The 27,661-nt window shown below is 25.2% G+C and overlaps 2 protein-coding genes across 2 annotated transcripts in view; both read left to right on the plus strand.

Moving 5' to 3' along the window:
• The first annotated feature begins 6,021 nt into the window (after positions 1–6,021).
• Positions 6,022–13,717, plus strand: LOC132929964 (tricarboxylate transport protein B, mitochondrial). The gene is made up of 5 exons (XM_060995620.1): positions 6,022–6,407; positions 10,151–10,358; positions 10,434–10,654; positions 11,844–12,138; positions 12,269–13,717. The coding sequence occupies exons 1-5, from the start codon at positions 6,296–6,298 to the stop codon at positions 12,375–12,377; spliced, it is 945 nt and encodes a 314-aa protein (XP_060851603.1). The 5' UTR covers positions 6,022–6,295; the 3' UTR covers positions 12,378–13,717.
• A 13,114-nt stretch (positions 13,718–26,831) lies between these two features.
• The window catches only part of LOC132930221 (cyclic nucleotide-gated cation channel beta-1-like), a 107,801-nt gene continuing 106,971 nt past the window's right edge, over positions 26,832–27,661 (plus strand). The window contains exon 1 of the mRNA XM_060995965.1: positions 26,832–26,981. The gene's annotated coding sequence lies outside the window, so the exon portion shown is untranslated. The remainder of the gene's footprint in view (positions 26,982–27,661) is intronic.

The following is a 27,661-nucleotide window of genomic DNA, read 5'->3' on the forward strand; positions in this document are numbered from 1 at the left end:
TTTTTAAAATATTGTTTATATAAAATTTTAATATTATAATAAATGTAAAAATTGAATGAATACAATTTTTTAATTACAATAAAATAATTACAATCGTTCTTCTTAGACCAAATTTTTACTCCAAAAGTTTATAAAAAAAATTTATGTTAAAATATTTTAAATTTTTTTATTTCAATATGAACCATTATTATTTATTAAAAACCTTGTTAAGAATTTTCATTTCTTAGCTTTAATAATTGAACAGTTTATAATTTTTTTAATACAAAATAATTTGTAAATGTTTGTAATTTGTCAAAAATATGAACTATAAAAGTCTGTAAAAGGTTATACAAGAAAAAAAAATAATATTTTTAAATATTATCTATAGACTAAAATAATAATTTATGTATTAATATAGAATTTCAGACGCTAATATAGAATGTCAGTATACCTATAAAAATAAACATTTTGTATTTTTGTGAAAATGTCGAATATACTGTATACCAGGGAATGGTAGGGATGGGCAAATGAGAGTTATTAGATGGCCAATTTTTAGAAAATTAAAATTTAGCGGTCAGAGTATAGACGATTGACTTTGAAATTGTATGATGTACATAATTTGAAAATGTAGCGCGGGCCAGATAAAAAATGTTCGCGGGCCGCCAGTTACCCACCCCTGCTGTATATACTATACGTATATAGTATATATATATATTATAATTATTATAAATACAGATATGGATATATACGACTATTTATTATTGAATTACAATAAAATAAGAAAAATGTTTGATAATTAATCTTTATATTAGATAGGTACGCATAATTGCATGAACATTTAATTTTATCAAAATTTAAATTTTAAATCCGCATAAAAAAATATTTTAAATTTACGTTCAACTTTTATAAGTATGTACAAGTGTACCTCGTTATTGATTAGTATGATATTGTAACGAATGTGTTAAAGTTGAATTCAATGATAAATCATATGCATGTATTCGAAAAATGACTCAGACGAATGAAGACAGTCTGGCTTTCGTCTGTATTTAATAATACCTACATTCGTATTACTTAATTGCAAGTAATTTTTTTACTATTAACATAGATTAAATTACAGTTACATATTATTTTATGATTATTAGATATGCTAATTAATCAAAAAATAAAATAGCAAACAACCAAAACACCAACAAGATCAATTTTTAACCAGAAACCTAGTGGCGCAACTTTAATAAAAGGCCTATGTGAACATTTCCAGACCTAATAATAAAAATGAAAAACAGTCATACCGTATTATAACTTTAAAAAATATTTTCTCACATAATATTAATTAATTGATTTTAATTAGTTAAATTTATTTTTTTTATAAAATCAAACATAAAAATTAACTCTTCTTGGCTTAAACGCCTTAAACATTCGCGCATACTTAACTTTATAGGAAAATAGGAAATAATTTAAATATATATATACACACATACTATTTAAAATAAAAGATTTGGGGGTGGGCTTAAGCCCAAAAGCCCCTCTCCCTGAATACAGCACTGGTTACTCGTAATTAGAATTATTTTCTAAATTCAAAAGAGTAAAGACATAATTATTTATTATATATTAAAACAAATATTATAATAATATATGTATTTACAGATTATAATATAGGAATATCGTACATGAGATATAGACATATAACCCTCCTTATGATACATTGGCACATTGCTATACTAAAGTTTTATAAATATACTATTATTAATTTTTATGAATTTATGATGTACTTATGACTATATGATAAATGAGTGGTGAAATTATTAATTACCTATAAGTACCTATACCTTTTTTTCTTTCCAAGAACGACAAGAACAAGGAACGGTTGAGAAAATGTGAACTGTTTACTACAATACTGCATTATTGCCTGATTGTCACCTGATCCCGTTAAATGTTAAGTACCAAGTACCTAACCTATACCTACCAATTACCATGCTACTTAAGTGTTAAGTATCTATACCTATACCTACTTAAATGTAAGATTAATTTTGTTATATGAATTACACTATTGATTTGGAATCAAAACTCAAGTTCAAGTACTTATGTGGCTATCGGCTATATATATCATGTATATAAGACATAAGTGATTAATGTACTTAATTTATATTATTTAAATATTTGACATTAGTATATTAGGTAGAGACCTGCATTATTATACAGTGTCCCGTGAGGATTTACTACCCAATGAGGTATCTCCTGAAATAGAGATTCACAGGGACCGCAAGAACTATAAATATTTCATGTTTTAATTTATTTTAACATTTTGGTGAAAAAGTTAAAAAATATATTTTTTTTATTTAATTATTTTCAAAAAAATTGAAGAGTAGAGTTCATTTTTCTGAAAATATTGACTTCAACATTTTAATTTTTAATATTTTTTTTAGTTATGAGAAAAACTGAAAATTATTTAATACGATAGTGGCAGTGTCGTAGCCAGAGGGGCTTCAGTGCTCAATTCCCCCTTCCCCCGAAATGTCAGACGACAATAAATGTATTAATTTAACTACCTTTATGGTGATAAAATAACGCCGCTCCTATCACACTTAATTGATTTCGATTTGATAATATGTATAATTATATGAATTATATTGTCAGAAATACAGTGTAATTACAAACCCGGATTAAGATAATTTTGGGCCCGGAGCCCAGTGCCAGATTTAGGGGACGGCTTAATGAGCTGCAGCCCAGGGGTCCCAGCAAATATTTAAATTAGGTCAATTAGGATTCTGGAAATATATTTTATTTATTTTACACATATATAATTAAATAATATTGAACTTTATTTGGACATTAAACAATTTTAATGTTACTAATTAATATAGATGTATTCACGTTTATTTACAACGAATGATGTCTAAGAATCTAGGCACGATAGGTTTTTTATGCCGTCTGTGATCGGTGTGCACCGTTGATTGTAATGATATTAGTAATGTGTTTCTAAATATACACATGTGGGTCTGGAATTATACGTCAAAATGTCGTAGTAATTCAATATTTCAGGCCAAAAAAAATTATATTTATAAATTTATTTTTTACTTTTTTAAATGCAAAAATAATAATATTATTTGTATAAATAATTGTACATGTTTCTTTTGATATAGGAAATTTAATATACTATATTAATATAAGGTATATCCAAATATTTCCAATTTAAAAAAAAAAACTGTACTATTCGGCAGGGGCCCCATATTATTTGATATCCAGTGTATAGGGGTAAGTTTAGGGGTTCAAACCCTTTCCAAAATGTATGATTGGTATACAGGCATTAATTTTGATTGTATAATTAATTGGAATTTAAGAATAGAAATTTTTTTTAACTCCCCCCCCTTGAAATTAATTTCTATATACGCCACTGTTGATATCCGTTGTGTAGGCCTGGGGCTATGCTCCCCTTAATCCGGGCTTTATTTACTTTATTTAACTTAATTTGTTGTCATAGTTGGCCCCATCAAAAATTAAGCCTCCCTTCCCTCCGAAAAAAAATACTGGCTACGGCACTAGATAGTAGTATCATTGTATCAAACATGTGGCTTATACAATAAATAGGTAACTAAATAAAAAAATATACTTTTAACTTTTTACCAAAATATTAAGATAAATTAAAACATGAAATATTTGTAGTTCTTGTCTCTGTGAATCTTATTAAAAAATCAGAATTATGATAAATATCTATTATTTTAGGAGATATCGCAATGAGTAAATCCTCACGGGACACTGTATAAAAGACAAAGCTGAGTATTAGTGGAATTACTGAGTTAAAAAGTTATGTAATTTTTAATTAAACTATTTAGGTAAAGAATTACTTTTATTTTAAATAACTACTAACTTACTAACTTAATGAGTTAACATTTGCCCCATGCTATGTAGTTGTTAATTAATATATTGTATAAGTATTCTTATTAAATTGAGTTTTTACCTAAAACATATAAATTTGAATATATTTTATTTTGAACAAATTGTAATTTTTTTATATACAATATAGAAATATATAATTAGGTATTATACATAATGATAATCGTAAATAATATTTAGAGGAACCTAATGTAATATTATGTAGTATGTACATGTACTGTATATGTATTGCATATGTTAAATTGTAAACTATTGAAGTGTAAAATGCACTATTTACATAATAAAAATATAAGTTAACTTTTCTATGCTGCAACAATGATTTTAGGTAAATATATGATACATCAGATATCTTATTCTTAATAAATATTGTTATCACGTATTCTAAATTCTTGTGGTTATATAAATTTATAATATGCATAATTGTTATTGTTACTAAATTCATATTATCGAGGTAGAAAATTATTATTTTATTAAAATAAAACTGTATTATATAACATGTTAATAAACTAATAACTAATAACTAATAACTACTAGCCAGGGCGCTGTTGAGTATCAATGGTATCATGTTTTGAATATTTTACCAGTTTATCTACCATTTTAATATTTTACTAATTCAAGTATATCGACATATCGTATAATATTAATAAACAGGATTGTATAGTTATTTGGAGGTCAGATGACCTATATTTACTCGTGACTCGTTTATGTTTAGCTATGTCGTGTTGTAAATTAAGAACCTATAAATATATATATTAAGTATAAAATATTAAAATATACCGTTCAGCCGTTTTCATGAGAGTTAGTAGATATAGCCTATATCTATGGAAATTATACAATTAATTGTACAGATATAAAAATAAAGTTTACAGCAATATTATTATAAGTACCAACCTATAACACCGAAAAAATCTGTATGCAACATGCGCTATTGTAGTTAGGTAGGTATCTAATTTTCCTATTTTAACCATTGGGATTCAAATAATACTAATTACCTACTTCGAAAACTACAGTTTTTTAAAACATGTTTTTTTTATAGTCTGAGTTTCAAAGTCATTATGAAACAACATTTTTGAAAATAATTATATTTTTACTATTTTTGATTGTTATTATTGACCTTTTTTTATTTTTTTGTATTAAATAAATTGAGAACACGTTTTTGTTTTCATATTCTGAAGCATAATAATTTTGTTTTTTATAAAATTACCCAATATAATTGAATTATATAATAATAACTAAATCATATGTTGTTATTATATTTTAAAATATATTTTTTTTCAAAATTGTTGTTTTGTATTGACGTATTTAAGTATTTTATATTAAATATTTATTATTATTTAATTTGTAAAAATGAGGACTACATTTTGAATTGTTTTATTAAATCAGCATAAATGATTAATAAAAACATGACAAATCCTCTTAAAAAAAAATACGACTGTTACCCTAAGCGCTACCTAGCATACCTTAGCATTTATAAGCTTATTTGCCATAATCATAGTTTAATTAAGTAATTGGTAATGCAGAGGGTAGAGCTGTATTATTATAATTTAACTAGATGTTAGTTACTATTTTTATTTACTGTCGTTGCTGGATATAGCTATGTCGACCGAACATTTTCAAGGGCAGTCTGTCTAGCTACAGACCCACAGTATAGGTAGGTAAGTACGTTCATATTATATTATGACCGGGATTATTATTTTTAGTGATTGAAAGAAGCCGACCAGCGTCTACACCCTACCACACAAGTTAAAAAAGTACAAAAAGTACCTGAAATGGCTGAAATACCATTAACTATTATAAGTAACAACATATCACCATAGTATTATTCAATACCAACTAGATAGGTAATGCCGGTAATGGTATGGTATTGACAGACTGACATTAGTTGTGGCATGACAAAATAAAGGTATAAACAGTAATATATACCTATAAATAAATATATATATATATATACAGTCAAATATTTTGTCGTGAGTTGTGGTTTAAGTTATTATGAATTATGATCGCAAAGACACGCTCTTCCAGTGACATTGTGAGCTATATAGTGGGACGAACCAGCAGCTGTTCGACCGGTCTGTTATCAAAATTCACTAACGTTTTCGTCCGAGATAACCACACCACACACGTCTTGGCGTTGGCTAATGGCAAGTGGCAACTATAGAGTATAGAGTTTAGCAGACAGCACAGCAGTATAGATTATAGAATAGTTGCAGTTGGAGGTAGCATGGTTGTAGTTGTTGCCTGAGTCGTTGAGTTTTTTATTTATTTATAATTTATTTTTTATAATTTTAATTAGATTTTTATTCAGCAAATATTGTTTCGAAAACACAATAATTCAATAATTATCTGTACATTTTTTGTAGCTGTTTTAAATATTTATTCTACAGAATAAATTATATAAATAATATATTATTGTCATAAACGTATAATGGACGGAAAAAACAAATTTGTAAGCCCTTTCTACCGACCCTGGATGACAACGTATGGAGCTGCTGCACCAGCTGGTGGATCCAACAAGGGTCTAAAGGGCATTGTTGCCGGTAAGAATTTTTTTATTCAAACGTATTAAAAACGTATATAAAAACTATTAAAAAGTTAACACTAATATTATTTAAATCTTGTAATATTTTTTATTTGCCATGTGTTAATGGTTTTATATATTACTTATACTCAGAAGCTTGAATAATTATGATTCATGTTTTACTTTTTACTAAACTAAAAATATAATATATCTAGTAAAAGTGCTTCAAAAACACTGGATGTATGCTAATGTAATATAAATAATATTTATTTATATATATAAAATATTACTTATAACTTTATAAGCTATTACTATTCACAAGCATAAGCTAAGTGGCAAGTTAGGTTAGACACTGGTATTGTATAAGATCAATAAAATGAATTGAAGGTTAAACCATTATTTTGTTATTTTACCATTTACTAATACATCTACTGTTTATACAGTCAAATATTTTATCAACTTTAAATGTCCAATATTTTAGAACATATTTTAAAATATTTAAAGTAATATAATATCTGATGAAATATTTAACAGTGTGGGGTTTAAAAAACTAAAAATAACATTTGTTTAAGTTTTTCTATCTACTTTTAAGTATTTGTAAATAGTGTAAACTATTTAAAGTAGTTCTATAATTTGAATGTGTTAATACTTTCATGTGTAGTTCTGTTTCTTTTAAAAGAAATACTTATGTTGGGTTGGATGAACAATCACTAAACATTTAATAAATTGATAGTGAGGTAATGGAACCTTAAACATGATGTAATGGACCGTGATTGGTTGAATACATTTTATTGAATCATTAAATTAATCAATTTTTATATAACCCTATATTTGTGTTTTATTGATTAATCCTAATGATTTAGATTTTGCTTAAGTTTATGCATTTTTTAGCATAGCTGTTAGAATGTCATAGGGTATGTTTGAATTGTATGTTTCTTACTTAGATATTGTTATCGTATTTTTTTTTTTATTCTTCATCACTTTTTTAAAGTTAACCAAAATAGTTTTGAAAATAATGACTTAGTAACAAGTTATAACTTATCATTATAGTATCATTATAGTATGTGTGTATACCTTCTATGTACCTACCACAAAACTATATAACTATTGACTATAAAACTGTAATAAATAAAATAATGTACCTATATAGGTATACATTAATTATAGCTATTACTAGTTGTAATAAAATGCCTATAATTTCCATAACATCATTTAATTGTACCTATTTAAATTTAATTTAATTAGTAATCAACCAATATGTGAGGTGTTATAAGAAAATTAAAATATAAATATTTGTTATTTGTCCTTTTTATTTCTTATTTAAAATTTATCATAGAAATATTATTCTTTGTAAACTTTTAACAGCAGATTTTAAAATTAATATCAAAACATATCATTGACCTTATGTCATTTAATGAAATTTAAACATTACTTGTATTAGTTATATTTATAAATTGTAAAACATTATTTTATAATAGGTTAGATTTCTATTACTAATTATATTTCTAATCTAAAGCTTATACTTCTTGTTTTGGATTTACATAAATTGTATTATAATATTAGTGTCACGTCTTAGAAACAGAGATAACATGTGTTGGTACAAGTATGACATGTCCTTAAACATTAAACTATTGTAGAATATACATTTTATGGAAAATAAATATTAGTTATTTTTGTAATTTATTTTTAATTTAATAGTAAATAATATACATTTTAAATTTTATATTATTTGATATACTTAATTGTATTTTTCTGAATTTGTATTTTTACTAAACATAATTTATTTTTACTTATGAACTACATATTGATAATTATATAAAATATAGATAATACTTTGAACATTTAAAATATAGATAAGCATCATATTTTATAACTAAAGTTAAAATTATATAGTCCTTACAAAGGTCATTTAGATCAACGGGAACATATACTTTTGACCTTGAATTATATTTTACACATTTCATTACCTAATTCATTCTTATAAGACATTGACTTTGTAATTAGGTACTTGCTTTATATAGGTAATATTGAATTCCTAATTTTAGTTTAAAATCGGTATTTGTGTTATATACGATCTACAACAAAGACAAATATCTATCACCTAAAGTGTTATAGTTAATTTGTGGTCTACCATGTATTATATTTCTTAAACTATATGAAAAAGTTATTATATAATACAAATAGAAATTATTAAGAAATTTATTACCATTAAAATGTTTATAAAATAAAGTATTATAATAATAATAAAAAAATTTTTGTAAAATAAAGTAGCTATAGTATAGTAATTAACAGCAGTGCAGCACCCCTTATAATTTAGCCTTGTGTCGTGAGAACGGTTCTTATCAATTACAATTGTTCATATAATAATATAATAATTAGAATAAAGCATGAAAAAATATAGTATACCTAAGTAATAGTATTTAAATTTACTAATATTAATTATATAAAAGATTAATCAAGACTTATAACATAACTTTTGAAAGACTTCAAATTACGAAAATTATTTATATTAATATTTAAAGTTTGGCATAGTTTTAGACCATTAAACAAAACACTCATTTGGCTATAAACTTATGTAATTAGGTAAACGTATATTTATATTATATTTGTATCCTGTACTATGATCATGGTATAATATTAAATTTAAATTTTAAAATAAAAGAATTCTAATTTTTTAAATCTAACCATACACTTTATGAATATCCTACCTGTATGAAATCAATAAAAAAATTATCGGAGTTGTGTATTGATCTGTACCAGGCTTCAATTAGATTAATATGTATTTGGTGAATTGTTACATGCATTTTTTCCAAAATTTTAATTTTTAAAATTGACCATAATAATTAATTTAATGTGTTACATAGTACACGGTATATCAAATATTACATTCTAAATTGTACAGCAGATTGCATACTTCACAAATGTCTAAAAATCAATATACATAAGACATAACATATTATATATTACCAGGCGCAGATCCAAGGGTAGACTGCCACACAGGTAAATTCTAAGATGTCTGTTTTTGGAAGCCAATAAAATACGATAGGTACATGTACCCCTTGAAAAATATATTCTTGTATATTACATAAAATAACCTAAACATAACACAATTCTTCTTCAGTGTAATCTTGGTATAAGCTTGTAAGATTTGTTTCAGCAATACAAGAAAAATAATAATTATCAATTTTTGGTATTTATTATAATATTTTTATTTATAAACAAACTAATTTTTGTTTTTATAAACAAAATTCATGCAATAAATATATATTTTGAATGTTAAACTATTTTTTTTAATGTCCAATAATATTGAGAAAATATAATTTAAACTATAGTTACATAATATTTTTTTAATAATTATTAATTAATAAAAAAAAAAAAAAATTGAGATTTGTATTTACAACTTGTATAATTGTTTTTGAGAATTTTATTGGATATTGGAAAAATAATCATAGATACATATTTATTTAAAAAAATATATAATTGATTATTTAAAAAGAAAATCCGGATAAATTGACTATAATACTATGTATTAATTTATGAATAAATAAATAAATAAATAACTATTTTATTTTAAGTTAGTAATTTCTATTTATTAAGTGATATACAAATATCTTACTATCATTCTCAATTATTAAATATACTTTAAGATAAATAATTTATAAACTGCTATTATTTTACTAGATTTTAAATAATTTATCTTTAATTTATCAATTTATCATCATCACATTTGAGTGATTAATTATTTAATTATTTATTTTATAGGTGGAATTACTGGAGGTATAGAAATATGTATTACTTATCCGACAGAATATGTAAAAACACAAATTCAACTTGATGAAAAAGCTGGTGCTAGAAAATATAATGGTATAATGGATTGTGTTAAAAAGACTGTGAAAAGCCATGGTATATTTGGTCTATATCGTGGGCTTAGTGTGTTACTTTATGGATCTATCCCAAAATCAGCTGTTAGGTAAAATGAAAAAAAAAATACATTAACACTAAGTAATTAATACAGTTTATTTTAATAAAATAATACTATGAATAGGTTTGGTGCATTTGAAGCTCTTAGCACTCAATTTGGAGGCAGTGGAGAATTAACAGCTACTCAAAGAGTGTTGTGTGGTCTTGGTGCAGGCGTGTCTGAAGCCATACTTGCAGTCACTCCCATGGAAACCGTGAAAGTGAAATTCATTAATGATCAACGACTAGAAAAACCTAGGTTCAAAGGTTTTTTCCACGGAACCAGTATTATCATCAGAGAGCAAGGTTACTAACAAAATAAAATTATAGGAAACTGTTATTATTATGAACTTAAGTTAATACGCATAATTGCATAATAACATTTTATTAAAAGGATAGTTAATTCTATATATTTTATAGAATTGTCTTTTCTATGTAAAGTTATATTGCATATATATTTGTCACAATTAATATTCCACATAATTCAAAATATGACTATTTACATATTAATATTAATCAAGGACTCAATTTTTAACTGTTTAACACGTTGACTGCCATGCGTCCGTATAAAAATAATTAGGTATTGATAATTTTTAGACCGTCAGCTGCTGCACCATATCATTCGTAGGAGGCCATATGGTCGAGGGCTGCCGTAAATTAATTTAGATTTATATTATTAACTTTTCCGTGGTGCTATAATGATGATCTAGAAAACGCGTAATTAATGTGAATAATAGCAATTTTTTTGATGTAATAAACATAATTTTAACATTTTTTTTTTTGTATTTTTAATTTTTTTTCAAACTTAATAGTATATATATATGAGTACAAATTTAAAATGACACTGAAAAATGTCTTTGGCGTACCCATGATAAATATTCTTGTGGCCACCGGCGGCCGCATGGCAGTCATCGTGTAAGAACAAAAAGCTAGAAAGTTTTTATGAACCAACTGAATTTGTTTGGTAGTCATTAATATGTGTGAAATGTTATTAATAGAACTTAGAAATGTAGATTGAAACAACTAAATTATGATTATTAGTTGTAAAAACTATTGGTTGAATTATGCAGAAGCAAAATTTCAAAACCAAAATGGAACTTTAATTTATAGAAAGTTTTGAGTTTAAAAATAATATTAACTTTTCTTATAAGAAGTATATCTCACTTCCATATGGAAACATAGAAATTATTGATAAATGATAAATTATTATTTTGTTGCTGTATAAGCAATATATTTATGATATGAAATTATATAAGTTAATAACATCTAGGCATCTTGTTTACTATGTCTGATATGAAACAAAACATTTAAAATGTTTACTTAAAATAAATACTTATATGATATTATAATTATATGTTGTTTTTAAAACTTTTACAGCCATATTTTATAGCCTATATGAGTAATATTATGTAACTTTATAGTATTATAAAAATGAAAATTTAAAAAACTATTTATAAAATGTTTAAGAAAATAAATATTTAATTAAATTTTATAGGTATTAGTGGTGTTTATCAAGGATTAATGCCAACTATATTGAAACAAGGTACTAATCAAGCAATCAGATTTTATGTAATGGGTGCATTAAAAAATCTTTACAAGGGAGATGATCCTAACAAACCGGTACCAAAACTATTAGTTGGAGTTTTTGGTATGGCAGCGGGGGCTGCCAGTGTTTACGGTAATACACCATTGGACGTAGTTAAAACACGTATGCAAGGACTAGAAGCACATAAGTACAAAAGCACAGTTGACTGCATGCTTCAAATATGGAAAAAAGAAGGACCTACAGCGTAAGAATTAGTTTAATTATTTTAAAAACATTTTTATTTTGTCTATATTTCTATTTAATTTTTGTGTATAAAATAAATAAATAAATAATAATTTTCCATTTATTATAAGCAACTTTATATTTTTGTTTAGGTTTTACAAAGGAACTGTACCTCGGCTTAGCAGAGTGTGTTTGGATGTTGGTATAACATTCATGATTTATGATTCATTCATGGATCTCTTCAAAAAAGTATGGCCTTGAGTTACCTAATAAAAAAAAACCAACAAACTATATAAAAATATTAGTAAACATTAAAAGAATACTGTGCAACTTAATCCTTCTTCTGGATAATCCCAGCACATATTTTTCACCTGATTATCGATGTATTAATCAATATTCTATCAACTATACTTTTTAAATGTTTTATTTATTACTCAAATTTTAAAATTAGAATGAAAAATTAAAATTATTTAAATGTTTTTATTTTTATAATAAATCATCTGGTAGAAAGTAAATTATTTTTATTGGAAATTTTTACATTCCAAAATGAATAAGACGCACACATTTTTGTAATAATTATTAAAATTGTTTTTGTTTTTTTTTTTTTTAGTTAAAAATTATTAATTGGTTATTTTAGTTTTTTTTCATTAAACAATTAAAATGTTTGTGTTTTATATTATATAATATATTTAGATATATATTTTTTTGAGATATAGTTTTTTCTTTGTGTTCACAATATTTAAATTGTTGGGGTTTGTTTATTTATCTGTTAGTACTTAAGATTTGATGTTATTAATTTTTTTTTTTATGGGAGCTGTAAATTAACAATCGATTAATCAAGAATAATATTTGCCATTTTATTAAGATTGATGACAATAAGTAAAAATGTATTGTATTTTTACCTTTATTATTATCAAGAATAAGATCTATCTATATATTTTTTATATACTCAGAACTATGAAAACACATCTAAGTTATTTAATCTAGTCTAAAAATATAATTTTATTAATGATTTACATTTTGAACGTTACATAAAATTATAATATTTCATATTCATTTTGCCATAATTATTTAAATTTATAGATTACTGTATATTGATTTTTGTTAAAAAATGTTGTGTATGGTATATTTTTGTCACATTTTGTAAGACTTTAATATGTTTAAATATAACATAACAGTAACAATATATGTACAGAATGTATCATAGATATTTGAAAATTGTACATTAAAGTGTTTTTAAACATATCATATATTTATGATACACTCTGTATGTAAAAACAAAAAAATTATTGAACAATTAAAAAATTTCAATAGTATGATTGATGATACATACATTTATATTGTATTGTCATATAACTTTTAATAGATTTTTATAATTTATGTGTTATTTGTATATCCTAATTCCTTACAAACAATTCAAGTATAATAATGCATTTATAAAATAATCTGGGTTTTTAATTTTTTTTTTAAGTATACCATTTTTCTAAGAATAATTTTGTATTATCACAATAGAAAAATAATAATCTTTTATACAAGTACCTAAATCTAAAATATAATGTATAGATACAATATTAAATAAACAATAAATAATATGAACTTAATATTATAATACTCCTTTTTTGTTTAATGTTTAAACATTTGAATATATATTTAATTTATATGTACTTGATGTTGAGTTAATAAAAAGAAGGGATTATTGTAACTAAACAAAATTGATTAATTAATGAAATTATTATAAATCAACAAGATGTCAAGATTTTATTGTTGACATGAGCGCACGACTAAAAAGATATGAGTGAAATTATTAAAACGGTTGAATTATAAATTCTTTAGCTGTTATTATTTATTTCATTGTAAAATATTATTAGACATTTGATTTATTATTAAGATAATTGATGAAGGTCGACAGACACATGTAATGAGGATGTTTGCGATTTAAGTCTTAGACCATCATAGATGTGTTTAAACAGTTTTAGGGTTGTTGGGAATATTTGGAATACAATGACCAGAGCCGGCACTACTTTTTGTGAGGCACTGGGCAAAACTTATTTAACCATTAACCATAGTCACCTATATCCTGAAGCAGGGTTTAGAAAATTAAAATTTAGCGGTCAGAGTATAGAGAGCAAAAAAAAAAGGTCATTCAAAATATGCATTTTAATTTAGCATAGACGTAGCATAGAGTGTAGACGATTGACTTTGAAATTGTAGCGCGGGTCAGACAAAAAGGTTCGCGGAACGGATTGAATTGATTCCCAAATATTGAATTGAGTCCCGCAAATACTTTTGGGTTATCAGAGTTGAGTTCGACCAATATTGTTATTGTTAGGTTATTCGAGTTGAGCCCCTTCAGCCTATTATTGATATATATTGAATATTGATTGCTTATATTGTTTTTAATAATAATAATAATAATGTGTGATATAATACCTAATGTTTTTAAAATAATAATAATTATGTGTAATATAATAATGTTAATAATTAATTTAAAAAAGACAAATCTCTAATTTTGCTTATTTATATTATATTTGTTTGTCTGTTCCCGTAAAAATGTTTCTTTTTCTAATATATCTTTACGTGGTCTTTTTTACTTTGCTTTTTAATTGTATATAATATGTATCAGACTGTATCCCCAGAAGAGTGTCCACAAGAAAAAAATATTTGGATGTCCCGAAAAAAAGCATTTAATTTTAGTAGCATGGACTCAATTCAATATCACCGTAGGGCGTAGGATATAGGTGATAGATGTAATTAAAATTGCGAGACTCTGGGCAAATACCTAGTACAAAATACATTTTAAATATGTTATGTTTAAATAATATTAAAATTTACAATATGGTATAAGGTGATTTAGAGATCATAATTTGAAATTTAATAGAATCTATAAATTAATAAATCAGGGTTTGGGTTTTTTTTATAGATCTATGTACAGAAAAATAGTATATCCATATAGTATTGATCCAGTGAAGTATATAGTATATAGTAATAGCTAGTACATTGCGCATACCCATTACCGGCATTACCCACTTACTTAAGAATAAGGAATATAATATACGAAAAATTGGCAAGTAATATCTGATTTGGAATTTCGACACATGCCTATATGGATCTGTGGTAGGTACATTATAATAAATAAATAAAGATATTATACCAATTAGTTTTAGAGTAAAAATATTAGTTGAACTAGTTAGAAATTGGAACTTATGTTATAGCCATGTAATGTAAGTAGATTGTGTTTGGTTACGTAGGTACTAAATGTATATAGGTACTTGCACATGGAAATAAAACTTATATTTACGATAAAACAATAAATAGAGGTACCTGTAGATAATTTTTTACTTAAACTTTTAACTTTATACCTGCTACAATCATCGTACATAGTGCCATGATATTCGCGTGTTGGGCCAGATCGGCAAAGGTCTAAGTTATAAAAGTTTTACCATAGGTACGCGTTGTATAGTAATAGTTGAGTGACGTGAATAACAATGAAGCGGTACAATCGATCGATAGGGAATGAAAAAACAAAAAAAAAAAATCAGTAATTATATATCTGCGATTCCAATGCTCTGATATATATAATATATATTTTATATTTATATAGTTTTATCTATACCTATCGTGCTGGATTATAACATTATATGGGATAGATTATCGCAGAAACAACGGACAATTGCGTTGTATGACACGATCGGTGGACTTGGCGTTTAAAGGTATACACGCCCGTTTGTATGAATTCATTTTACAATTGTTCAAAAAAACAAAAAACCTCGACCTTTTGCGCCGCAGTCATTACGCAAAACCTACGTGGACGGCCTAAACCAACAATACGGCCACGGGACCGTATGATATTATGGGAAATTATAGGAACCCGCTCTATATATATTGTAATAATTAATATCACGAATCGACATTTTGTTTGTATACGTCGGTACCTATACAGAATACGTAATACGGTGTATTATACAGGGTGTTGCAATGCTGCAATCTTATATGGCCATTTGACATTGTGTGTTCGTAAATCTTATTTTACACATTGTTACTGAACGAAAATGAAAAGAAAAAACACCCGTAGAACTATAGAAGTGACTGGGGTATAACTGTATAAGTATCAATATAAAATGTAATATCAAGGTCGTGACTAATCGTGTAGTAAAATTGGTAGGTATATTGTATTTCATTTTTTCTTGCCCGCCCCGAGTATATTTTATACTACCTAGTGTCACACTGTATTAATGATATTATTTAATATCAACGATTTATAATATTTAGGTATTCCGACATTTATTGTGTTCGTTTATCTATGGCCCCGGTAATATTATGTTCTATGGACATACTGCACATACCCCAGTAAAAATCGGCATGTAGATATTAGTAGATATTTGTTTAAAATTTCAAAGTTAAATTATTATATCGCATACATTTAGACATTAATATATATATAGGACCACGAACAGTAATTCCTAATATTTTTTCCACTTAACCGGGGATACTTGAAAACGAAATCTACATCAGTGATTTTATATCAGACAAACCAACATCGTACGTATAATGTATTTTATTAGGTATTCTATATCCGAGTATATCCTATAGGGTATATTATGTATATTTAGGCATCTACATAGTACCTACTTATAGCCTATATCACTGGCTAAAGATCCAAAGGGTAAGTGAAAAGTTCTATTTAATTCGGATTTGTAAATATTTTAATATCCATACCAGGCATACCAACTAGATGGTTATATACATTTTAGACATTCTGTAAATGAAAAAATAGTCGATCGCTCAATCTCATGTATCATGTCTCATATCGGTATTTTTAAAAGTTGATACCTATCTATATAAAAAAATTAAAATATATATTATAACTTCCATTTATATTTTATATACCTATATTTTTTATTTATTTATTTTACGGGCGGAAGCCTAATTGAAACATAATACAGTACCTACTTTGTAATTACATTTGTAAAATACACATAAATATACACTATAAAGGATAAAAAAACAAAAACAAATTTATAATTCGTTTATAAATTGTAAATTGTAATACTATAGAGAATCAATTAAAGCGGGAGAAGGAGGTGACTAGATTGGCCTGTATCATATAGCGAATGAGAAATTCATTATTTTGGTAATCTATAGTATAGGACGTTATAGAAAACAGAGCAACGTTAGGGGTAAGGCGCGCAGGAACTCTAAAGCTAACGTGTCGAAGGAGAGAAGGAGAAAAGTTGTACTACAGATGAGATTTTTAAGGAAGGTTAAGTCACGAGCAAGACGACGATCAGCCAGAGATAGGAGATTCAAATTTATGAACACTGTGTCATAGTCGTGAGGTGGGCGGATGATATTTAATTTGAACCCAGAGAAGCTGATAAATTTACGCTGAACACGTTCGATTTGTTGGCAGTATATAATTGAGAGAGGATTCCTCACTATACTGAACCATACTCAAAGTCAAAGATGGGCTTGACTAGTGTATAGTATAACTCTTTCAAAGACCTTGACAGTTTAAATTCTCCATCAATTCTCTTTATAAAACTTAATATCTTATTTTCCTTGCACGTATTATGGTCAATTTGGGCTATATTCTCTATTATATAGTATACAGCATTGCAATAGTTATATAAATACATATATATATTTTCATTCATGTGTTCGTAGTAGAAACTAAACTAAAAATTCGGTAGCCAAACACGTTGGACAACTTGTCAGGATATTATAAAGAATTTAGAATAAATATTAAATTAAAACACTAAGACACGTAAGTACTTATATTATTATTGTCGAATGTCGACTGTTGTATTATTCACGCACATATTATTTTGTACTTATAAATTATTTTTCTTACATGCCAATATATTATACATGATTTAAACACTATTCCTTTTTTCGTCATGACTATGATCGAGTATTTGTATTTATCTTTCTGATACCTCATCACAATGTTATATCCTATAGACTATAGAGTATAAGTATCTAATAATAAAATTACAATCACACGGTGATTTAGATATGCAATTTAGCTACATCGCTGTCGTAGCTCCATTTAATGGTATCTTATAATACGAATTTCAGAAACTATCATTTATTTTAAAATGTAATTATTGAGATTTGAATTTGTAGTGGATGTAGCCATTTTGAACCTTTTTTTTTTAAATTTTTTTTATATATTAAGTTTTATTGACTTAGTTATCTAAACTTATTGATAATACAGAAATAGACATATTAACATTTGGAAATTAGTTAACAATATAAAATATATGGAGAAAATATTAAATACAATTATGATAAAGTTGCATTGTTAAAACCAAGAAAAAAATATATATACACATAGATATAAAGAGAAAATATAGATACAAATTTAAATTTTGAAATTTACAGTTGAGGTTATAATAGGAGGTAGTCGTGCGGGCGTCCACGCTTGAGACGGTAAAAAGAAGGTGGGCTGCTTAGTTGATTTTCTGGGCGGCCCCCTATTCGGCCAAAATGTACCCTTCCCTTTTCGGCCAACACTTACAGTTCCCTTTTCGGCCAAAACTTACCGTTTACTTTTCGGCCACTGTTCCTTTTCGGCAAGCACAGTTTTAACAACTTATGAGTTATGATTGTATCCAAAACTATGATTTAAAAAAAAAAAAATTTTTACCTACCTAATACTTTATGAAAAAATAATAAAATAAAATAATATAAAATAACAAAATGTTATAATATAATACATTAGTCAAATAAAAATTAATAAAGTATTATAATACCTATATAAAAATAATTATAATAATAAAATAAAATAATTGGCAATGCAATAAAATGTTATAATATAATACATTAGTCGAATACAAATATATATGCAAATATATGCATTCAGAAGTTTTATTTTTTATAATTATATGATATTTGTTTGACAATTTTGTAACGACATATTTTATTATTTTTATAGTCTTCAATGTAAGCTTCATTTCGTTGATTTTAGGTTAATATATAAATAGTTAATAGTTATATCAATTAATTAACAATTATAATTAATACTTTATTAATTTTTATTCGAATAATGTATTATATTATAACATTTTGTTATTTTATATTATTTTATTTTATCATGTTTTCATAAAATATTAGGTAGGTAATAATTTAAAAATAAAAATCACATTTTTGGATATACCTAATCATAACTCATAAGTTGTTAAAAGAAAACTGTGCTGGCCGAAAAGTAAACGGTAAGTGTTGGCCGAAAAAGGAAGGGTACATTTTGGCCGAAAACGGTGTCGCCCGATTTTCTTTTATATATTCTGATATTGTGGGTAGGTAGTTGGAAGTCGTTGTGAAGTGTGGCATTAAGAACAAACCATGGGGCATTTGATTTTGTCTTCAGCATTTTAGATTAGAAAACTTGTATTTTGTGCAAGTGGGTTTTAGCACAATTTCCCCATACAGGGCTGCATTTAAAAGTAGTGGTCGAAGAATTTGCTTACATAACATAAGGGAACATCTCCAGCTTAATGAGGTTTGTCGGTTTATCAATGGATATAGAATTCTAAGCCTCTGGTATCCTTGTTGTTTTGATTCTAAAAACCCTTAAGTCCTTTTCGCATTCTTCTCCCCGAACCTAGTCATGTCAATGAATATATTTAATTATATTATAGAATTACGATTTCATTTAAAAAGTAATAAAAAGTCTAATAAAACAAATAGATTTCCTATCCTACAAGACTCATTTAAAGGATTTTTCAGGATAATTGTAGGTATATTTTCACATAATACCAGCCAGTAATTTCTATCCGGGACTCGTTGTACATCATATTATGATGATAAAGCCTCTTACACAATTCTACAAATATATAATATAGTCTATATTATAGAGTATAGACTTGTACGCTTTTTGCACACCAGTGGCATGTTTAATAAACTATCGTCTAATGTTATATGCGAGTGTTATTACTAACTATAATACATAATATCTAATATATATATACAAATATACTGCTGTAGTAGATACCTTTTATCACCACGCCGACACGCCATAACAACATTGTACCTACTATATAATGAAGTCTTATAGAAGTTACAACTTACGGTTTACATTATATAAATTATACTATGTATATATACACACACACACATATATACTATATAGGTATAATAGTATATTGTATACAGTTATTATTATTATATATGAACTTATAAATACATATATTATTAGTATATACAATGTATGTTGTATACGTAGTATATTGGGTGATTTTTTTTATCAAACAACACTCATTATTTCAAAACCTATTTCAGTCGAAATAAACAGCATTTAAATAAAAAATATATATTTTTAATATTTTTATCGTTATAATTTTTGAGTTTTTTTTAAAATTTTTTTTGTATGAATATACATTTTTAAATTCATATTCTGAAGCAGAATATTTTTCGAAGTATTTTGATACATAAAAAATCTCAATTCAGATAAGTAGTTTATGAGTATGTTATAAGTATTTAAAGTTTTGGTGAGCGGATAGTAGTAGACCATTATTTTACGGGGTATTCTCGTACCACTCCACTCCGCTAACTATAAATTTAAATAGTTATAAACTCATAAACTACTCGTCCGAATTTAGATTTTTATGTATAAAATACTCTGTTTCAAACTATGAATTTAAAAATGTATATTGACATTCAAAAAATTAAAAATTATAACGATAAAAATATTAAAAATATGTTTTTTTTTAAATTGTGGTTTGATTTCGATTAGAAAATTTTTACCAAAAGTATTTTCAAAAACGCTAATAGATTTTGAAATAATGAGTGTTGTTTAATAAAAGAATCACCCTGTATAAAATATATAAACATATGAGTGTGTGTATGTACTTTAGTGTGTATACTGTTACGATATGAATATGCAATATTTACAGAACTGAACAATACGGAACTAATTTTCAAACGGAATCGCTAATGCTGGTATATAACGCATATAGATTGGTGTCCGTGGTGATTTTCGCACGTACAGATAGCTTGCGAGAACGTTGTATAAAATGTTAATACGTTTACGACGTTCCTTTTATAAATATAAAATCATTTATGTAATTTCAAACGAGACGTATAAATGCAGTCGCAGTGGCGGTAAATGCATTGAATAGTTTATAACTGGTTGATACTGTAGTGGGCGTTTCATTTCAAATCGTAAATTTTTAAAATTATTTCGTTTGAAGAAAAAGTAATCTAAAATGATTTGCAGTCATATAAATATAGTGTAGTTTACGACAACTATAAAAAGCTTCATCTAGTTTATATCAACAGGTATTTTTTGTTCTTTCTTTTTACGGAATAATTGTTTTTATGCATTCGATATTACATATAATATAATAATATAGTATAATATAATATGTACCAATATATATTATATATATATACAGTCAAGTCGCAATAACTCGAAAAACTTTACAACTAGAATTTTTTTTTATTCCCCTAGAAATATACATTATATATAAATTAATATAAATTCGAGTTGGATATCTTGAATAATACATATCTCGAAGCGAATTTTTATTTCCCTTCAACTTCGAGTTATCGCGACTCGACTGTATTATATAACACCGGAATGGTACTTTCAGGATCTGAACGACTAATAACTGAACCACGATTTCCGTTTTGCGTATATTATACACGACCGCGATGACATGCACGCGCGCGTAAGTACTTTAAATAATTATACACATAGAAAACATTTAAAATTTTTTAATACATATTGTATTCTAATTTAGTAGTATAGTAATTAGTAGTTTAATACTAAGTAACATAGTATTACGTAGAGTTTTTACTTAGTTTTTTTATTTCGTATTATTATAGCAGGTAGTATAATATTATATCTGTGCAGTAAAATTGTGTCATATAATTTATATTATTCGTATACACTCGTTTCTAAAATATGTAAGTATAATAATGTACATTCATACACAATAGATATTGTATGTAAAAAAAATTCTTCAAAGTTCCGCTGGTAGGAAATCGAGTGGTTTTTGAATTACATCGCGGATCGATGTGTTAAGTATAACAAAAAGTGGCAGCCAATGCCGTGTTCCTGTAGATTTCAAGTACATCGTGTTTTTTGTTATGATTTGGCACTTATAGCCGCAGTTGGTGTTCCAATAGGAATTCAAAAATTACAGTTTTCTCATTTCATATTATTATAGATTTATTTGGCATAACGAAAATATTAGTATTTAATACATATAGTATTGTAATGACAGATTCTTTTAGGTATTCTTGTTGTGAGTATCGAAATTTATAATTTTTTTTTTTTTTTTTTTAAATAATGAGAGGTTTTTTTTTATAAATTTGATATAAATATTAATTCTTACCTACATTGTATAGGCTTGTGTTAGTACCTATTTCTGTTTTGTGAGAAGAGTAAACTGTGTATTACTGTAATATATTGTGTTTGAAATATTTTGTTTGTATATATTGTGAGATTTAAATAGTTCTTGGCAGTTATCTAAATGTTATGCTGAATAATTCTAGATATTTATTAGTATTATACATTTTATCTAGTTAGTATTTTAAATTTTGAGCGATGTGATAAATGTATTAATTTTATAATGATTTGTGTTCTTTTATTTAACTTTGAAAATGTAATACAACATTTCTTATAAATTATTATAACTGCAATTAAAACAAAACAAAAGTGAGAATTACGCTTACAACAAATATTTTTTATGAGTGTCTGAAGTTTAAATTTTTACAAAATTTAATTTACCTACATGCGTAAAATAACTTTTTCTGATCTAATCATATAATTTTTTTTTTATGGTAGAAGCTTGACAAGTTCCATATAAATTATTGTTTTCTATACTAAATGTATTTTAAAAATTTTTAGACCAATTTTAAACTATTATATATTTATACCACGAACCTATATTTACATCGTTCTGCAGTAAGTTGATAATCGAATTGACTCGAAACTTAATGATATAAATATTAAAATACCGATCTATTATTATATAATTATTAAATATTAATAATATAATAAATACAATGTTTTTTTCAAACAATTAATTCAATCTATCATATTATTAAAGTAAAATAAATGACTATAGTAGAAATATAATATTATATATTATTAAGTTGTATAGGTTGATAGACTATTTTTGTAAAATAATCAGAATCATTTTTCAAATTCAATGATTTATCATTGAATTAAAGTTTAATATTTAACACAACCATTAACCATTATCGTGATTTACTCAATTACGAGGTACAGTCTACACGTCTTACTATTCAGCAGAGCAGTTACCTATTTCATATTTGCCCACTATTTTGTTGATTTTTAAACACTTATAATATGGTAAATTTTCCTCATAAATATTATTTTTAACTTGCTCATGACACAATAAATAACAAATATTAATGCAATATATCAGCTTTTAGAATAATAATAGCAAAGCAAGGAGTTTTATACAAAATATTATATATTATAATATGTATTGTGATATTATAATAAAAATTATCGTATTAAATTTAAATTTAAATAGATTATCATTAAATTATTATACCCGTACACAATTAAAATAAATACACAAAATCAAAACGAATACAACCCTGGCTTCATAACCTTAATCTCTCTAGGAAATGCATAACATCGTTCTCCCGTCATTAATTTGGCCACACATTGTTATTTCTCTCCTATTTATTTAAAATTTTATTGAATGAATCTCACCTCTACATATTTCACAACAACCAATAATTTGTGACATTACTCACTTTATATTTAACTGCCCCATAATGTATCACTACAGCGCACTTAATTTTTGACAATTTTTAAACATTTTAATATCCCCTTCGATATATAAAATATATTATATTTTAGATAAAAAAATATACTTGTTACATTATCTATACTTAACTTGGCTAATTAATTTATTTATTTTTAACTATTGTTTCTCTCTTTTTGTATATAATACTATAATAGTAATTTATATCTTTCTTTTAACACAATAAAAATCGTCGAAAAAAATTGTAAAACTCAGTTAAAAAAAATAAAAATAAAATAAATCAAATTGTAAAAATCGTTTGCTGTTATCTTATTACTAATTTTTTTAGTTTCGAAATTTTTTTTATCTGAGTCATTTATTGTTTATTTTTAGTTGATTCATGATCTACTTTTCTTATGATCTCAGGTAACACTACTGTTTCCTTATTAACCTTTACTACTTCACGGAGTTTAATGATTTGCCTCTATTTGTTTAAATTTAGTAATTGAAGGTTACTAGAAGGATAGAATGTATATTTTATAGTTATCCTTAGTGTAATTTATGGTTAATAATAGTATATGTAATTTTTATTTTATGGACTTTTCGTCTGGGATTTAGGTAATTTATAGTGGATAATGTTTATATGATATATTATATCAAAAGCATTAAAGTATCTTATCCATTGAATTAAATGTATATTTTAAAATCGAAAAAATAGTATAGCAATAAATAACATTTTCAATAACATATTTATATATTTAAAAAAAATATGCTTATACACTTAAATCTAATAATATATACTAGCGTATTCTAAATAAAAAATAAAAATAAATTTTAAATTGTTTATGAATCTAATTATGTATTTCAATAAATGCTTTTAAATATTGAATTTTAAACTTTGATACTTATGTATAAAGTTATTCTTAAATTGTTTTGTTTGTGATTTGGCAGTCAACTTAACAGTCGATTATCTTGTCATCTCCTAAAGGATTTTCACTAGAGCATGACTCTTCAGCCTTCGTAAAAGCTATCTTGTGATTGGGTTTTACCGTATGTGTATAGTACAGTCGATACAGATGACTAACACATCGGTGCATTAAAAAAAACACATTTATACAGTTAAACGATTGGATTTGGGAAGACCATGCCATCAAAAGTTATTGAAAACATTTTTAAACAGAAATATCATGTATTGGTATATGTCCGTTTGTGTTTCATCAACAACCGTATATGTCCGTTTGTGTTTCATCAACAACCGCAGTTCAATTTAAACATTTCGAAAAATATTAATTTATTAATACATACGTGTAAATTGTTTAGAATTTAAAATATTTAACTATGATATTTTTTAAAAGCATATTTTATAAAATTTAAGAGGGTAAAAATAGTAAAGTAGTAAAGTATCATGTATAAAGTAAATAAAATAAGAGAAAACGTGATGAAAATCACATTTATTGTGAGTGTTAAAGTAAAATAAATTCTCATTTTAATGTAAAATTTAAAAATTTAAAAAATAAGCCCATTGCGGTTGATATTTTTGTTGGTTTTAATAATGATTTAGTGTAGTATTTAAGTTTCTATATTTAAAAACTTAAAAATCAGATTTTGAATAACTGAATTATTGAAGAAAAAGGGATAAACATGTTTGGTGAATGATCCTGTATACATTTATAGTAAAGATATTTGAATTGAATGATATAATTTTATTTTACTAGTTTACTGTATACGAATAAAACCATTTAGAAATAATTCATCAAGCGGAAACTTACTCGTTATTTACCATTTCAGTCACAAATGGAACATTAATCTATAGATTTTCATTCATTTTCATGTTAGATATGACTACATTTTATTCGATAAATGACCATTCGTTGTTGATTTATGTATGAACGATTATTCCATTTCTGACCATTTTTACCTTCTATTTAAAGTTTTTACTCAATAAACTCATCGTAACAGATTACAAAACACTATTATGTTTTTAGTATTTAAATCTTAACCATTACGAATAAAAAAAACTTAAAGGATTTTTTTTACGAAAATAAAATTGTATAATATAACTCAAGATTATATATACATAGGTACTATTATATCATTAGTAGTAGTAGATGCTTACTCGAGAAACAAGAAACGAAAATTGGGGTAAAAGATATATATATAAATATCATATGTACATTAGTAAATAAAAAAAAAATATGGTAGTAGGATAATTTTAAAAAATACTGATTTTTCTATTTGTGGTAAGCGTAGCTAAAACTAATTTTAACTATTTTTTTTGAGAACTAAATATTTTGTTAAATTTGAATTTTATCATAGAATAGATTCAAAAGAACTTTTATATTACTTAGAAAGTCAAATTCTTCTGCTGTATGTAGTAAATACTATACAGTTTAGATTATTTATTAAATTTTCTGGTAGGTACAGAAATTGAATAGAAAACGTAATTTTTTCTTGATCAATTGATGGAATAAACGACATTATATCATCGATCATAATAATATAGGTAAATCACATTAAAATTACAATTTTCTTACAATAAAACTTAATTGAATAATTACGTGAATAACTTAACACTATACATGTAAAATACTACCTTATAAAAATAGTTATACTTAAATTTATTACTAAAATTAAAATTTAATATAATAGTTATGCCACATTATGGTTAGGTATTTACACACGTGTAATTAACGTTGTTTTAACTTTTTTTAGGTATATATTACATATTATATGTTTATTATTTACTCCTTGCATAGGTATATTAATATAGATAATATAAATATAATATTGGTTTCGTTCGAAAGTAATAATAATTTTAACCTTGGCGTGGTTCTTATGGCAATGTAATTTTGAGAACTTTATATCAAATGGGGGTGGTCACTGACACTGTGGCATGACAGCTTTACATCGGGGTGGGGTATACACTCGTCCGGTGGCGGCGCGCCGACAGCGAGCGTTTTCCAACGAGTCGCCCGCCAAACGTTAGCCTATACGCGCCGTGATCCTAAACGATGACGACGAGACGATCATGAGCTTATTACGTGGTAACCGTTGTAGAGAAGGTTTTGCTTAACGAATAACATAATGGCTAATCTGGCTTAAACATTAAATACGTTCGCCAAGGAAACGAATGAAGGTAAGTGTTATCTTCCAAAATGTTATTTCATATTTGGCTTTCGAAAATACGAGATTATTGATGTATTATAAACATATAAAACATATAATTATTTAAAAAAATATTTACTTCTTGATAACATTTAAAACTATTTTTAAAACAACAATTTTTTGTAAAATTTAAAATGTTAAAAACATTAAACTAATTATTATATGAAGTCGTTTATTAATATTTATTAATAGATATAGATGATTTCTTCAAGTTAAAATAAAATATTAAAAAATACTTTGCGTGAAGGTTGAGCTTTATGTTTATTCATTATTTATTTTCATTAATTTTTATGATTAGTTAAGCTTTAAGATATAATTTAATATCGAAATTTTTATATCTTTCGGAGTTAAGTATTTATATTTTTGTACAGTATGTTGAATTGTTGGTGTGTGTAATTAACAAATAAATAAATTTCCATACATAATTTAAATTTTGGAATTTTTAATATTTTCTATATTTTTGATGATGTAAAAGTATAAAAATGATTATAAATACAATGAAAACAAAATTGAACTACAGATATATAATTTAATAAATAAATAATAAACATATAATAACATTACATACGATATACATTTACGTATATTATTGCAATAAGAAATATATATATTTATATATTATATAATATTAGTTATATATGTTTTACATTA

This window comes from Rhopalosiphum padi, chromosome 4 (genome assembly GCF_020882245.1).
Source record: "Rhopalosiphum padi isolate XX-2018 chromosome 4, ASM2088224v1, whole genome shotgun sequence".
In the NCBI taxonomy this organism is placed as follows: domain Eukaryota; kingdom Metazoa; phylum Arthropoda; class Insecta; order Hemiptera; family Aphididae; genus Rhopalosiphum; species Rhopalosiphum padi.

Coding starts and splice junctions, on each gene's coding strand:
- LOC132929964 (XM_060995620.1), top strand. CDS start 6,296: ATGGACGGAAAAAACAAATTTGTAAGCCCTTTCTACCGACCCTGGATG. Junction 6,408..10,150: donor TCTAAAGGGCATTGTTGCCG/GTAAGAATTTTT, acceptor TTTATTTTATAG/GTGGAATTACTGGAGGTATA. Junction 12,139..12,268: donor AAAAAAGAAGGACCTACAGC/GTAAGAATTAGT, acceptor ATTTTTGTTTAG/GTTTTACAAAGGAACTGTAC.